The sequence below is a fragment of the Coenobita brevimanus genome, chromosome 88 (assembly GCF_032717465.1).
Source record: "Coenobita brevimanus isolate Jiangsu-jjx chromosome 88, ASM3271746v2, whole genome shotgun sequence".
NCBI lineage: Eukaryota > Metazoa > Arthropoda > Malacostraca > Decapoda > Coenobitidae > Coenobita > Coenobita brevimanus.
The window spans coordinates 5289867-5306787 of NC_137041.1; the positions used below are offsets into that span (position 1 = coordinate 5289867).

Consider the following 16921-nt stretch of genomic DNA (forward strand, 5'->3'; position numbering starts at 1 on the left):
TTTTCTCTTTCTTCTTCTTTCCTCTCTTCCTTACCCACTTCTTCATTTCTTTTTCATTCTTCCTTCCTTCCGTCCTCTCTCTTCTTTGTCCTCCCTTCCTTCCATCCTCTCTCATTGTCCCTTTCTTCTATTTTCCCTTCCTCTGTCTCTCTTCCTCCCCTCCTCTCTCTTCCTCCATCCTCATTCTTCCTCCTTTCCCACTCTTCCTCCCTTCCACTCTTCCTTCCTCCCTCTTCCTCCCTTGTTCTCTCTTTTTCTCATTTTCTCGACCTCCATTCCTCTCTCTTTTTTCCTGCCTCTCTCTTCCTCCTTTCTCCTCCTTCCTACCTCTCTCTTCCTTCTTTCCTCTCCCTCCCCTCTCCTGATACTTTTCCTTCCCTCCCCCCTTTCTCTTCTTCTCCCTCTCCCCCTTACTCCCACCCCATCACCATCCCATTCAATCCATTTCCTCCCATTCTTTCAACACCATTTACGTCTCACAATCGTTTCCTGTTACTCATTTTTCGCGTTGCCACTTATCCCTACCACTTCCTCATTTCCCTCCTCTTCCTCTCCGTTCTCCCCTTCCTCTTCTTCTCTGTTCCTTATTCCCTTTCCTCTCTTCCACTCCTTTCCTCTTCTTCTCCTCTGTTTCTTATTCCCTTCCTCCCTTCCACTCCATTTCTTTTCTCCTATGTTCCTTACTCCCTTCCTCCCTTCCACTCCTTTCCTCTTCTTCTCCTCTGTTCCTTATTCCCTCCCTCTTCCACTCCTTTCCTCTTCTTCTCCTCTGTTCCCTATTTCCTTCCTCCCTTTCACTCCCTTCCTTTTCTAACCTTCTTCACTTTCTTCAGCTTCATCCTACGTTCAACCATTCCTCACCACACCTTTTTCTCTTCCTCCTCCTTACCTCCTCCCTCTCACTCGCCTTCCTCCTTCCCCACTAGCCTGTCTCCCCCTCCTTACCCTCCCCTGCCCTCCACCACACAGCAATCAACAGCATAAAACCACCGTCATTCACACATCATTCAAGTCACATCAATCCTGGCTCCATCTCACAGGCATGACCATCTGCACATATATATTTTTCTTCTACGGGTTTGCTTCACATATACCTGTCAGCCATTCCTTTCACTACCAAGTATGGGAAAGAAAAGAAGATAGATTGATAGATAGGTAGATAGATAGAAAGGAGTGTCAAATCTCTGTCCTTTGCTTCTCCGTACATTGTTCATCCAGTTAATTCGACCCTGTATCAAATCCCCAACCTCAGCAACTTTCTCATATCTCTCTCTCTCTCTCTCTCTCTTTCAAATAACAACAATAACAATGAAGTAATAATAATAGTAATAATAATAATGATAATAATAGCGTGAAGGATGATGGGGGAGAGGGGAAGGATGAGAAAGAGAGGGAAAGAGAGGGAGGGGACACGTGAGAAGAGGAAGGAGGAAGGAAAAGATGAGAGAACAGGAGGAAAAGGAGGAGAGAAAATGATGAAAGGGGGAAGAGGAAGAGAAGAAGAGGAAGGAGGAGAGGGGAAGAGGATAACTGGGTAGAGGAGGCGAGGGGAAAGGAAGGGGATGGTAGGGCAGTAGGGGGAAAGGGGAAGGGATATGAGAAGGAAGGAGGTGAGAGAAAAGTGAGAAGAGGAGGAGAAGTAAGAAGAAAAAGAAAAAAAGAGGAGGAGGACGATGACGAGGACGAGGAAGGGTCCGGGTAAAGGAGAAAAGGGGAGGTTAAAAAGAGGCAGGGAAAAGGGGAGTGGAAGGTAGGAAAGTGGGGGAGAGGGGAAGCCACAGGGAAGAGGGGAAAGGGGAAAGTAGGAAAGAGGGGGAAAGGGTAGGAAGCAGGGAAGAGGGGAAAGTGGGAGGTAGGAAAGAGGGGAAGAGGCAGGGAAGAGGGGTGTGGGATGTGAGAGAGGTGAGGTATAGACATGACACCTGCCTGAGTCATACACGATATACTTAGATTACCTCAGATGTTTGGCCTTCACTACACCACAACACAGTACACCTGGCAACGGGTCTCATACTACTTCACACTGGGCCCTCACCATCACTACCACCACCACCACCACCACCACAACAACAACAACGAAAAATAACAGCAATGACAACAACAACAATTACAGAAACAACAACAACAATAAATATAATGATAATAATACTAATAATAATAATAATAATACGGCATATTAATGTCAGGTCGTAATTTCTTAGCAAAATGGGATGAAGAGGAAAAAAAAAACATGAAAAGCAGCTTGTATTTTGAAACGATTTTTTTTCCACGAGGGGAAAAAGAGAAGATGGAAGTGATAAGGGGAGCAGTGGAACAAGGGGCTGGGAAAATGTACAGCCATGAGCAGAAAATCACCGACTATTCTCTGCCAGCGTTGTGTCCGCCTTCCTTATTTCTCATTCGCCCCCAGACGACAGAGGGCATTCTTTTACTTTTTTTTTTTGATAATTTTTTGTCGTGTGTTTCCCGCCTCTGTCACATAAAAAAATTTCATGGAGCGCCTTCTTTCACCACAGCCCAGCAGAAGTGTCGACGAAATTTTGGTCACGACTGTACAAGCATAACACCTGCCTGAGTCATGCGCGGCATTTAAACACACTCCACACCACCTGAACACATGACTCAGCACACACACACACACACACACACACACACACACACACACACACACACACATCCTTACCACCACCACCACCACCACCACCACCACCACCACGTCATCAGCAACAGTAATAAATATAACATCCAGGTATACTTTCTCATCCTTATTTTTTCCAGCCGCAACGAAAGAGGTAACCAGCACTCTCAGTATTCCTTATAAACTAATTAACTCTGCATTGTTTCCACTACCTGTGGCGTTTCGTCTTTTAATCGCCTCACCTCAATAAAACACTTCCAATTTCTAACTTCAGATGATTATTGCAAGCTTAAGGATAGACTTTTCTAGTTGAGGTTTAGATGGAGCCTTCATTAGCACTTTCAGTACATGAGAACCTTCCAAGCTTAATCCAGTCGTGTGGAGGCAGCAGTAATTAATCTAGATCGCCGTACTGAAGAGATTGAATGTAGTGTGGCCAGGCATCTCGAAATGAGCGGATCTTGAATTTGCCTTGTGTGTGTGTGTGTGTGTGTGTGTGTGTGTGTGTGTGTGTGTGTGTGTGCAGATTACTTGGGAGGATTAAGCCTTAGTCTCTCAGTCTTGGGCTCCTTCTGCGATGGTGAATGATGCATGATGAATACCGTACACGAGGGAGAGTCAAAGTTTATTCCTGATTAGTTTCGCTGTTTAGTTTCATCAGAGACGTTGCATTATTAAGAAAATCACCAACAACAGCAACAACACAACACTGACAATCGAAACTACAACACTAAAAGCATCTCAAATAACCTCAACAGCAGTAACGGCAACGACGACAGCATCACAGCAGCAACAGCAAAATCAGCTCAACAATGGAAGGTCAGGTGAATTGCGGGAGTGAGTCAGGCCTTTGGTAATGGCGCTGCAGTTCCTACCATGAAGTCAGTGCAAAGCTGTCCACTCATGTTAGAAAGACCTGTTTAATGATAGCCACCTGAAAGAATTAGAACATTGGTAGTTATGTAGACAGACAGATAAATAGACATAAACAGAGAGAGGTATAGGTAGGTAGACAGACTGATATAGATGAAGCTGAGGCAGGTAAATATAGATATGATACATGAATAAACGAATGAGAGAGAGAGAGAGAGAGAGAGAGAGAGAGAATATTAGTGAAAGTAAGACAGTACCTTGCCCTGCTTTTAACACGATATTACTGCATTTTTGGCGGGAGTAAAGACAGGAAGACGAGAATGAGCCAACCAGTGGATGCGGTTCATTTTTGGCGCCCATCTCGTCCTTGGTTCGGCCTTAGCATCCCACTGGTGCCCTCTGTCGGCCCCCAGACACACTAATATCCGGGTTTACGATGTATTTGGGAAACATCGGTGGCTGAGAGAGAGAGAGAGAGAGAGAGAGAGAGAGAGTTACATAGGATGGCTAGATTTTATGAGGCCTATAACTGTTCCAAACCTGCCTCAAATGATTATAAAAAAAAAAAATCCGAAATTATTGAAGTACAAGATTATTTGTGTTCTTGTTCTTGTTTTTCATGTCCGTGTTCTTTTTGTTATTATTATTATTATTATTATTATTATTATTATTATTACTACTACTACTACTATTATTACTACTATTGTTAGTAGTAGTAGCAGCAGTAGTAGTAGTATTGATTTTTTTTTTTTTTTCTGCGTCGTTGTTATTGCCTCAAGCTTATCTGGACGTGGATTCAGTGGAGTGTGGGCATCACCTACTTCAACCTGTCTCTCCCCGGGATCTTTTACTGAGGTTATGTTGAATGTCTGTGTTGTTAGTGAGGTGCGTGGGGTGTGTAGTGGCGTGATGGGCTGCATTGTAGTGTGAGAAGAATGGGTTGTTTGTGGCAGTATAGCAGAATGCCCTCCCCACCCCCCAGACCCTCCGACAACCAGCTGTACAGGAAAATAAGTTCCCGGTACCCTTGTAAGGCTAAATGCAGAGAGAGAGAGAGAGAGAGAGAGTTAATATTATGAGCAAAATTTGTAAGATGTAAAGCTAAAATCTAATGATCATATAGTGTCCATTTAAAAGGAAAGAAAAATAGCGGTTATACATTCGTTTTATGCAGTGATATGCTTTTATACACACTAAGTTTCTCCATATTCAGCGTTGCCCTAATTATTCGTCTTTAATGCCAGTTCCTAAAATACTGCATAAACACTTTATTTCGCTTAAGTGACTAATGAATTTAAATCATCCATTATATTCTGCTGTTAATTCAGTTTCACCTCTTGTTTTACTGTTGCTGTCTCCAGGTAAGAGTGTGTTGGATAAAGCCGTCCGACAGCTTTAAAAAAAAAAAAAAAAATACAAAAGATTTCTTATGAAGGATTTAGAAATTTAGATACGCCTACCACCAGAGACCCTAACGTTAGAGGTGCCCATTCCACAAAACATCCACATCTGCAAAGACATCAGTTTAAGAGAGATTCCATAGTTTATAATACCATTTGTATGGAAATGATCGAGATATTTTAGAAGACATATCTGACTTACAGTGATTATCGTCTGTAGTTGCGGAAATACTAGCTACACAAACCACCCAGACGTTAAAAGTAATTGTCTTTCACCCTCTTAGCCCGGGACGTTTCTCATAAGCGGGTTATAATGTTCTAAGCTAGGTATTATAATTAAGACGTCCCTCAGATGTGGGATTAATAGACACGCTGTCTTAAATTGAACCCCTTCAGTCCGATTATGTATTTTATATTCATACGATTTCTTGACGGTTTAATTCTGGTTTTTGTGAGACCTGTTGACGTCAAAGGGCAAATGAAGGCAATAGCTAACCTCTCCAGATCGAAGACTTTCTCCGAAGCTGAATAGAACAGTTTAGTTTATGCAGTAAGAATAATATGAAAAGTAGGTCATTAGATTGGAGGGATTAGGTGTGAGGGAGGCCGTCACCGCCTGGCATCACTATACTGGTTTTACTGTAACTTGGTCTAAAATTGCCGTCTCCCCATCTGGAATGCTGAGTTGTAGCAAGAGATTAGAACTAGACTATGATGCTATTAACGAGGATGTGCTATGGAAAGGATGTAGAGCATTAGTATTGTCTTTTTATGCTATTATCCTACGTGAAATACCCCACAAAAGGACAAAAATTTGGGCCAAGTTAATGTGAAAGCCGTATAATCAGTGTCATATGTCATACCGTACCCGAGACTCATTCATATACCCAATTTGGTGCCAGTGCCAGATTGGTTAACCACGGGTATACTTGGCACTCATAAACACAACTCAGTTCCCTCCCTGTCAGTGTTGAGACGCTTGCAACACTAGGAGAGATGGTGTTGCATTCGCTGTTTTTTCTTTTACGCTAACCTGTCCTAAAATTTCCGTGCTCTGTCTTGAATGACGAGTTCTAGCAATAATTTAATACAAGAAAGTGGTAGTAGTCACGAAGATGTGCTATGGAAATGATGTAGAGCCATAGTATTTTTTCTGACACTGAAGTACGTGATATGAGATGCAAAAGAAGGAAAACAAAGGCCCAGTTAAGATGATAAAAAACTGTAGTGATGATAATTTTCGTCACTTTGAAACTTATTTCCCGGAGTTCAGGCACAAAATAAGGAACTATTACTGGTCTGTATTCGTTCCATAGAATTCTTTCATAGCTAGCATCCTTTCCTAGTGTTAATCTCTTCTCACAGTTCAGCACTCAGTACGGCGAGATGGCAATTTTAGGTCATGTTGGAGTGAACAGAGTATAGCGCCAGATTAGGAGCTTTCACAAACATACCTACGACCACCTGCCTCCCATAACTAAGGTCTTTTTTTTCAAGGAGGGGCAGTGAGAGCTGAGTGCAGTAATATCGCTTAGTTTTTTGTTCACCTCGAAAAAATATAAAATAAATGATAGGTGTGTTTTGATCATAAGCTTGTGGGAATGTCCGTGGCCAGGGTTGCTTCAGGGTGTTTGTGGATGGATGTGGGTGGTGAGGCTTGAAGTGTTAGGGTTGGGAGGTGTTAAAGCAACAATTTATGGTTGGTGGGTTAGAAGAGGAAGTGGAGAATTTCAGAGCTCTTTCTTTCATTCGGTCTGTCTGTCTGTATTTATTTATTTATTTATTTATTTGTTTCTCCGTCATTCACTCTCTCTCTCTCTCTCTCCGTCTCTCTTACTTAACCCTTCTTATAGATTGATAGGTAGACAGATGGATAGACTGATAAAGAGATAGATATTCATTATAACAAATCATAACCATTCCTCCTGTGACTCAACTGTCTAAACCTTCCCTCTTTTTCCTTTCGTCACTTGACTTCCTCATTCCACATCTTTGACCAGTCTCAGTTTAGCATCAGTCTCTCTCTCTCTCTCTCTCTCTCTCTCTCTCTCTCTCTCTCTCTCTCTCTCTCTCTCTCTCTCTCTCTCTCTCTCAAGGTGACCTAAGCTCATTAATTATTAGTGCCAACTGACTTGACACTGTTACCTTATTCTAAAGCCAGACATCACGAGGTCATGCAGAGAGAGACAGAGTATAAACTGCAGTTGTGTACATATTTCGCCTTATAATCGTAAACTTCGGAGAGAGAGAGAGAGAGAGAGAGAGAGAGAGAGAGAGAGAGAGAGAGAGAGAGAGAAATTGCAGTTGTGTGCATATTTCACCTTATAACCGTAAACTTTACACACACACACACACACACACACACACACACACACACACACACACACACAATAAATTGCAGTTGTGTGCATATTTCACCTTACGGCCGTAAACTTCACACACACACACACACACACACACACACACACACACACACACACACACACACACACACACACACACACACGCGCACACACACACACACACACACACACACACAATAAATTGCAGTTGTGTGCATATTTCACCTTACAGCCATAAACTTGACACACACACACACACACACACACACACACACACACACACACACACACACACACACACACACACACACACACACACACACACAGAATCAACTACCTCGTCTACGGAACACTTCTGCTGCGTTCACCCTTTCACTGCGACAGATCTTCCATTGACCTGTGTAAAATAAATTCTGGCCTGCAAGACGATAAGGAAAAGATACGCCATTCTTTTAAGGATTGTGGCCTCTTCACTCCAATTATGTATTTTGCATATTTAATCCTTTCGGTCGGAGAACGTACTGTATATTTTATTCTTGCTGCCTCCAGACGATTTTATTCAGCCGTAGAAAGCAGTTTGATGGTAAAGAGGTTAAATGTAGGCTGTATCTAACCCCTATAATGGAATAAGTGCTGCCTAAATTGAGAAAAGTCGTCTTAAAATAGGAAGAAATTATAAACGAAAAATACTCTACGTCAATCACTTCCAGCAGACGATTTTTTTTTCAGCTCTGGGTAGGCATCTTGTGGAATAAGTAACAAATAAGACACTGAATTGGCGGGATTTTTGGTGATGGGCCGTTAATGTTGGTCTGTTTCACCCTTTGACGACGAGAGGTGGTGCTGGAGAGGGAAGCCTTCACGTGGTGGCACTGATACAACTGGGCGGGTCAATTGCCTGGTTGTACAAAATTCCTCAGGTACTTCCCTGTTCCCCCAAGAAGGATGGTGGACTATAGGAGAAAAAATGTGAAATAAAAGTACATGTATCACCACTGTACTTAGCTAAATAGAATCTCTCTCTCTCTCTCTCTCTCTCTCTCTCTCTCTGTGACGATTGATTTCGAATGGATTTCTTGAATGATGATAAATATGATGGTGATGGTGATGTATTCGTTTACGAAATGGTGTTAAACGCCTTCTAAACCACAAAGAATGTGGTCAGTAGTTGTCAAGCCACCACCAACCGAGCCGATCAGACCGCTGGGCACACCTTGTTTCACCTGACCACCAGCAGAACAACCTGACTGCAACATCGACTTTTGACGGACGTGTTCCATTTAGAGGAAGATTGAGATGCAGTGCTATTTATTTATTGCTGTTGTTATTTTTTCCGTTTATGACCCTTGTGCAGTTCATAGGTTATAAATCTAGCTCTTCTCCTCCTCCTTTCAATTACTTCTTTCCTTTTTTTCTTTGTCTTCTTTAATTCGATCACCTTCAGCATGTTTATGTTTGCGGTACCATACTCTCTCCCTTTCACCTAGACCGCCGTGAGCGCCAGACGCACGATGCCCCGCTACGCCTACCAGACGCCCCGGGCCCGGGTCTACGCCTACAACTACGGCTACATGAACAACTACTACAAGCCCCTGACTTACTACGTAGAGAAGGAGACCAGGGCGCCCAGTGAACAGCCGGGCCATCAGTCGCTAGCGGAGGTGGGTTTAAAAAAAAAAAAAAAAAAAAAAAAAAAAAAACTGCACACACACACACACACACACACACACACACACACACACACACACACGGGCATGGTAGTATGGCTGTATAATCCCTTCAGTACGATGACATGCTTAGTTTATTCTTGCTATTGTACCTTGAAAGTACTCTGTACCTTTCACACTAGTAAATATTATCAAATCCGATCAGTCAACGATCTTTTGTAAATTGAGGGTAGATTTCTAAAATGGGAGGGGTTAGATATGGCCTTCATTAACTCTAATACGAGAGGTTTTTCTTGAGTAGAATATAATCGCCTGGAAATAACAAGAATAATATAGAAATACGTTACCAGATTGAAGAGGTGATGAATTTGGACAAAGGACGTAATTTTCAGTTCATTCTTGCTTATTCCAGACACTTCTACTCATGTTAGGGAGAATCTGTAGTAGGTAAAGCAGGAGTGTTTAATCTTTAGTACTTGTGCCCCCCAAACCAAATGTATCCAGACCTAGACACCGACATCTCATAAAGATTGGTAAAAAATAAATTGCAATTAACATCCAAAATACACTAAATTCACGTTTATTATATGTTTGTAGAACCAAGAAAAGCACACTGGAATTAAGAAAATTTGAATATACACCGTTTATGGGCTCCCTGCAGAAGTTAGATAATCCTGAGCTGGAGAATTAAAGTAGGGTATGTCTTATGCGTCCAGTCTGAAGTCTCTCCTAAGCTCCATAAAAGCCTTTGAAAGTAGCCAAGAGGGGGTGGCAGGGGTTGCGCCCCCACCCCCCGCAGTCCTTAGAGTTCCACCTGGCTGAAGCAATCCGTATTAATTAAAATTCTTATGGGTTTTTATATCATAAAGATCGGAATTACATTTCTCATTAAAAAAAAAAGTATTCTTGATTAACTGTAAAAGTTAATCTAAATATGATTCAAAGTGCAGTATTGATAATTGTCTCTCTGTTTTATTAACCTTTCTCCCAAGGTTAATTACATGGACGTTCTGCAAAATGAAGGTCACCATCTCCACATTGAATTTCCTGGATACGAGTCTAATGACTTTATTTTTTTTCTTCAAGCTCTGGAGACACCTTTCATAATGGAGGTGTCTAATGGAGGTTGTGTCTAATCGTCGCTACCTCCAGACGATTTTATTCAGCTTTGGACTGGCCTTTAGTCGTCTGGGGGTTAGATATTGTATAAGGTTATTTATTTATTTATTTATCTATTTATTTATTTATTTATCTATTTATTTATTTATGTAGATTTCCGGACAATAATATCGATTCTTATTTTAGCTGAAGAATTATGAACCTCTTACATAATATTCTGAAAAGTGTGTTGGGTTCCTAGGATGGTATCACTGGGTTTCGAAAGTTACTGATCAGTGTGTCGTTATTTATCGCAAGGGAGTGGATCGGTAGTAATGTCCGCTACTACACTTTGATCCAAACCGGAAAACAATAGGACTGGAAGGGTTGCAAACAGTCGCCATTAAGTAAACTGTAAGGATCTGATTCTGTGGACGTAGAACATGAGATAGATAGACAGGTAGATAGATAGACAGGTGAGTGGATGGATGGATAGATAATTGTGTTTCATGGCACGACAATAATGGCAACCAGTCAAGGATAACACCAGACGATTTTGTTCAGCTGAGTTATTATTATTATTATTATTATTATTATTTTCCTTTAGAGGGCTAATAATAACCTCTAATACCCTTTGACTGGTATGGACGCACTTGGTTGTCTTAGTCAGTCTAGCACCAGACGATTTCCTTCACCTGAGAGAACTCCTGGCAGTCAAAGCATTTATAATTATCTCAACCCTTTATAGCTCTGATGCATTGGGGTATTTTACTCAGCTTAAACCCAGACGATTTTGTTCATATGTAAAATCCGAGGAGTTATGTAGATGTTATGTGGCCTTTTATCTGTTTGTTCAATTGTTCATTTGTTTATTTATTTGCCTTGGAGTAGAAAATGGACAAAAAAAAAACACGAATGTAAGTTCATTCATTCATTCATTGCCAGACGCCATGTATCCCAAGCGGGGTGGCCAAGGCTTAGAGTTAATTGTTTTACAGGGAGGGGCACTAATCCTCCACCAACCCCACCTGGCACGTAGGGAGAACGAATGTAAGTAAGAAGAAATAATTTAGTGAATCTTATATAAAAGTAAGAGGACAATAATTTGCTTATTATTAAGAATTTTTCACTACCTTTCACCTTGTTTATCCCAACATTTCAGGTGGTACTTACTAATGTTGTTTATTGTATTTTCTAGGTATCAGTGTCTACCTACTGTACCTACTTCTTTTGTTGGTACCTTTTCTTTTTATTCAGTCATGTGTTATATATTTAGCTTTCTAGATATGTGTGTCTGGTTACACATTTTTCTTCTACGTACTCTTTATGTCATTACTTCGTTGTTGTGTGCTTAGTTTTCCTTGACTTCATATGATGTGTGTATTCCGCTTTGTACTTATACAGGTAATTTTTTAAAATGTGCATATACTGGTAATTATATATATATATATATATATATATATATATATATATATATATATATATATATATATATATATATATATATATATACAATGGTGTTTATACTTCTGTAGGCTGTGTAGTTCAGTCTGTGTGATGAACTATATTTGAGTGATTAAGTGTACATGAATGTGTTTCTTCGGGAAACTTTGCCTGTATCATAAGACAGTATACGCTAAGTTTCTTGAAAGAAAGAAAAAGCGCACTACATAATTATTATGTCGTGTACTTTTGCTTTCATTTAGATATACATATCTGTAGATGTATTTTCCCATAGGCAGTGTGCGTAATGTAGTACATGTACATAATTCCATGTTGTGTACTTACAGTATTTTTTTGTCTTTGCATGCTTTATCCTAGGTACTTATTATGTGTATACAATTAGCTATTACCTACGTACAGTCCCGGTCAATAGTTCCATTACATTTCTCGAGCTTCGAGCTCATGAAGCGAGATTGCGGATCTTTGAACATCACACTAGGACGGATTTTCTGTTTTATTCATGCTACCCCCAGACGATTTTATTCAGCTCTGGTGAAAACCTCTGGCAGTAAAGGCGTTAGTAAATGTTCAGTCTGACATCTCTTGTTTGAAAAGGCTCACGCAAACTGAATAAAATAATTTGGAGTTAATCAGAATAAAGCAGATAAATAAATATGTGAATAAAATTCCTCACTGTGAAGGCTGTAATTCTTCTATGAAAGAAGAGTGAACAAGACGCTGAAAACCTGAAAAAAAAAAATCAAAATGCATTCATTTCGAGCTGTCTGTACACGTTGCATTTAAAAGACTGGAAGTCATGAACAGAGGGAAATACAGAACGAGGAAGACACTTCTAGAGTTAGTCTGTCGCATACATGGAAGTAGTGTATTGGTTAACTCTTGCCTTAAAGTTAGACTGAAAACGAATGAGGGTGCAATGTCAGACGGGTGCTTCATGCCCGCCGTAATGGAAGAAAAATGCAGGCAGGGAGTTCAAAAGAGCAGCGACCATTAGAAAAGCGATAATAGAGGGATAAAGATGCAACACTACAGCGAAGAGAGAGAATTTGAAGCAAATCAGTATAACAGGAGGGGTGTTGGTAAGATGAATAGTTTTTGACATCACCGTGTTTAGAAAAGCTGCATGAATATAAAGAAACTATTGACCGTAACTGTATTTACATCATCTGTGTATTGTTAGTATAGTGCATGTACTGTATTTAAATTTATGTGCGTATATTTCCAGGTGTGTGTCGACGTTCGTGTTTATCTTCTACGTGTTTATTTTCTGTTTTATTATATATCAACGTACTTGCTAATGTCCTGCGTCCTGATTGGCTAACGCTTGTCTGGTAGATGTATATTCGTCCGTTACGTCTTCTACTTATACAGTAGACTACTCTCAGCGACTCCGTAACCGTACTGTATTCTCATGGGCTTAGGAGGCTTCCCAGCATCATCTTTTTCAAATTATATTTGCGGGTGACCTGCTAATATTTACCTTTTAAAAAAATTATGAACGCGACACTGACATAAAGAATTAGGTAACGTATAAGAGAATATTACGATAAAATATAAGGGGTAGAAGGTGGTCAGGTGGTTGAAGCTTGCTGTGTTAACCTTAAAGTCGTGAGATCGATCTCGGCTGTGGCAGGAGACATTTAGAGGATGTGAAATTTGTCAAAGCAGTTTTAGTATCCACAGTACCTACTGACAGTTCATAAAGACCGCATAGGTTTTCTTTTTTTTTTCCCCCATCATATCATCCCTGAGTGAGATGGTCTTAGCATATTTCAGTATAAACAGGGGCGGATTAACATTGAGGCTAATGAGGCTCAAAGTTAATGGCCCAAGCTTGTGAAGAGCCTCCTTAAGATAGATATGGAAAAATCTTTTAATGTTTCTGATACTATATTTTATTTAGCTTAAATGAATGGACAATATAATGGCAACAATATAGTGTTTTGTCTTTATCTAGTTTTAATAAATGGAAAATACCATGGCAATGTTTTCTTTTGTGTTTTGTGAAAATGTGACATACGACAATAGCTCACCGGCGAATGTATTTATAAATACATGCATATATGTAGACATGTATGTAACAGGACCTGTAAGCAGAATTAGTCTCAGGTCCCAAGTACTTCTAGCCCGCACCTGAGTACAGTATAAACGGCTTGGTATTATAGCACAACAGTACTAATGTGTGGGTGGGGTGACTGTTACGCCTCAGGGAGCGGACTGCCTAAACTGAGTTCATAGTTGGTACACTGACGAAAGTACACAGAAAGGCGTGCTAGGGAGTCTGGTAAGCCCATCAGAATACTGCCGCTGGTAATGCTGGCACTGACATTGTTACTAAATCGTTCTCGGGTTTCATGCACTGTCTCCACTTCCTGACCTTTCCTTTCAGCCTTCCACACACTCACACTGTGCCTCCGCCTTGTATTCTCTCTCTCTCTCTCTCTCTCTCTCTCTCTGTATATATATATATATATATATATATATATATATATATATATATATATAATACCATGCCCTCTTCACATGTCCACGCTCTTGCACTCATCATCTGTATTTACAAGTACAGTTTCACGTCACTGTATCAGCAACGCTCTGACACGCCTATTGAATTCTCACTCACTCTTGGACCCTGTGCCACAATGGAAAACAGAAGGATGAAATGGATACGATGGGTGCAAGAAGGGAGTTCACGTAAACGAAAGAGGGAATATGCTGAGAGTAAGTGGTATGTAATGAGATTAGTGCACGGATGATCAGAAAGATTGCGTGGAACAGTTTGGTAAGAAGGGGATTGCAAACTTCTTAGAAAATGTGTCTGTTTTGGAATATGCAAAATATGAGTATGAATGTGGAAAACAGTGGGTGGCTATGACGAGGAAACACACACACACACACACACACACACACACACACACACACACACACACACACACACACACACACACACACACACACACACACGAAAAATAAGGGACAGGTGAAAAGATATGTAAAAAGATTAACGAAAGGGAATGTGGCATGAGTAGTGGTAATATGAATGAGCAGTGGTCGAGAAACGGAATGCACTGCCTGAGGAGAATGTATGGTTCAGCAGCAAACGTGAATGTATATACTGTGAAAATGTTAAAGAATCAGGAGACGCCAGGTATTAATGGAGTGTGTAATTAAAAGTAATGTAGTTGCCTGACTGCAATGATTTTTTTTTCTTATAAACCAGAAAGCCTGGATGAGTGGAGTTATATTAAGGTGATCAGAGTCATTGCAAAAATTATCTGAAATATGTCTGATGATATTTATATGAATAGTATGATAATTAATATGGAAGAAGAGTTATTTGAAAGGCAAGATTTATATGAAAGAGGTTATAGTAAATGATGAACAAATTAGTTTCAGAATTAGAAGATGCGTGGATCAAATAGTTGCAGCAAGACCATTAGGAGAGACAGCATGGGAGGGAGAAGGACTGTATAAGATATTTATAATGTTTTTTTTTTCTTGGAAAGGGTCATAGAAGCCTTTTTATGTACTGTGCTGTGATAAATACTGTAAAGCCTTTGTATGATGGTAGTAATTCATGTGTATATACGGATGAATGACTCACTTAGTTTAGGTGTTGGGGTGATGCAAGGGTGTATGATATCCCACACACCCTTTCACAGTTTCACACTCCATTACTTTTTGGTCCGTATTCCCGTCGGTTTAGGAAACTACCAAACACCTCTTCCTTAGTTATTTATTTTTAGGTGTGGCTGATTACTCTCATTTTGTATGTTAGTTTTGCAGAGTATGGTGATATTGGAATAATTTTTATAACAGTAGTAGAAAGCAAGGAGCAATAAGTAAAACAAATTGCTTAGGAAATGTTGTTAGGGAGCCTCCTTAACGACGAGAATTCGAGCCTAACTCACACAATTGCTCATGTTATACTTTACACCCACCAGCCTCCCGCTACCCCTTCTGAACCCTCCCCTCATCCCACGCCCATCTTCCCTCTTCTGCACCCTCACACCTACTCCTTCCCTCTTTTCTTTTTCCCTTCCGTGCACCTCAACACCCCCTCTCCGCTACATCCTCATCTTACCAACACATCATTTCCCTCTCCAGTATAATCATCTCTCTTTCAATCTACCCCTCCTCTCCCTTCCCCTTCTGGACACATTCCCCCTCTGTCATACACTTTACTTTTCCCTTTCCCTCCATCACACCCCTTCTCTTTCATATCTCCTTCCGTCATACTCTTTTCCTTCTCCTCCTCCCTCCGTCATACTCCTTTCTTTTCCCTCCCCTCTCTGCAGTATACTCTTCCCTCTCCTCTCCAGTATACTACTACCACCCCTCTCCCATTTCCTTCCCTCCCTCCAGCACACTCTTATCATTCCCTTCTCTCCTTCCAGCATACTCTATTTCCTTCTCTCCCTCCAGCATACTCTTTCCATTTCCCTTCCCCCTCCCCCTCAGCCCCATCTTCCCCGTCCATCATGCCTTCACCCATGTCTTTCCCCATCCCAGCGCCTGAAAACCTTCCCCATGGACGGTTCAATCTACCGTACCCGAGCCAGCAGCGTCCCGCCCTTGGCCATCACCGCCGGCGAGGAGAAGGAGAAGGAGAAAGCCGTCGCCGTTAGCCCCGCTTCCCTACTCGACACTCTCGACCCCCTCCCGCCCAGGAAGTCCCCTTACGCCCTGACGTTGAAGGAGGAGGTAATCGTCGTCCCCATCCCCCCCACCCCCAAGCTCATATGTAGGCCTGTTGCTCTGTTTGCATGCTTCCCCTCCCCCTTGCCTCCCATCCCTATTTCTAAGCGTGGTTGTTACTTTTCGTCAGCGTTCAGTTTTGTCAGCACATCTCTGGTTAGAAAGTCTGCATTTACTCCTTCAGCCTGAGGACGCACTTTTTATTTTATCCTGACTAACGCCATACACTTAATTCAGCTTAGGTGAAGCCCCTCAGATAGAAGGGACTGAGTTACGTATGCAATAACATGCGCAAAATTACGTGTATGTCGTAAACTTAGTATTAACGCGTAGACTAAATTATATCATAAGCTCAGTTATATGACTTAAGCTAGAATATGCTGCATGTAACCGTCCGTGTTTACAGATCCTGTCACTGTATAAACTTGCTGTTGACTTCGGATTAGTCCATAGGCTATACTCACCCATATACAGTATATATATATATATATATATATATATATATATATATATATATATATATATATATATATATATTTGAATACTAAAAATTTCATGAGTAGTAGTTACTACACCACGTGGTGACCCTGATAATACAATGTTATGGCTAAGCTTCAGAGGGTTGAGTGTGGTAAGGGGTGCGGTACAGTTAAAATATTATACGTGAAACTAACCAAAGTCAAGCAAGATTGTGTGGTCACTAGAATATCCAGGAACAACATTTCCCAGCAACACATGCACACA

The 16921-nt window shown here is 40.9% G+C and overlaps 1 protein-coding gene across 1 annotated transcript in view; it reads left to right on the forward strand.

Annotated features, from left to right (window-relative positions):
* The window catches only part of LOC145411171 (uncharacterized), a 30704-nt gene that overhangs the window by 7674 nt on the left and 6109 nt on the right, over positions 1 to 16921 (forward strand). The window contains exons 2-3 of the mRNA XM_080281226.1: positions 8741 to 8914; positions 15992 to 16183. Coding sequence (XP_080137352.1) covers positions 8765 to 8914; positions 15992 to 16183 — 342 coding nt within the window. The 5' untranslated portion in view covers positions 8741 to 8764. The remainder of the gene's footprint in view (positions 1 to 8740; positions 8915 to 15991; positions 16184 to 16921) is intronic.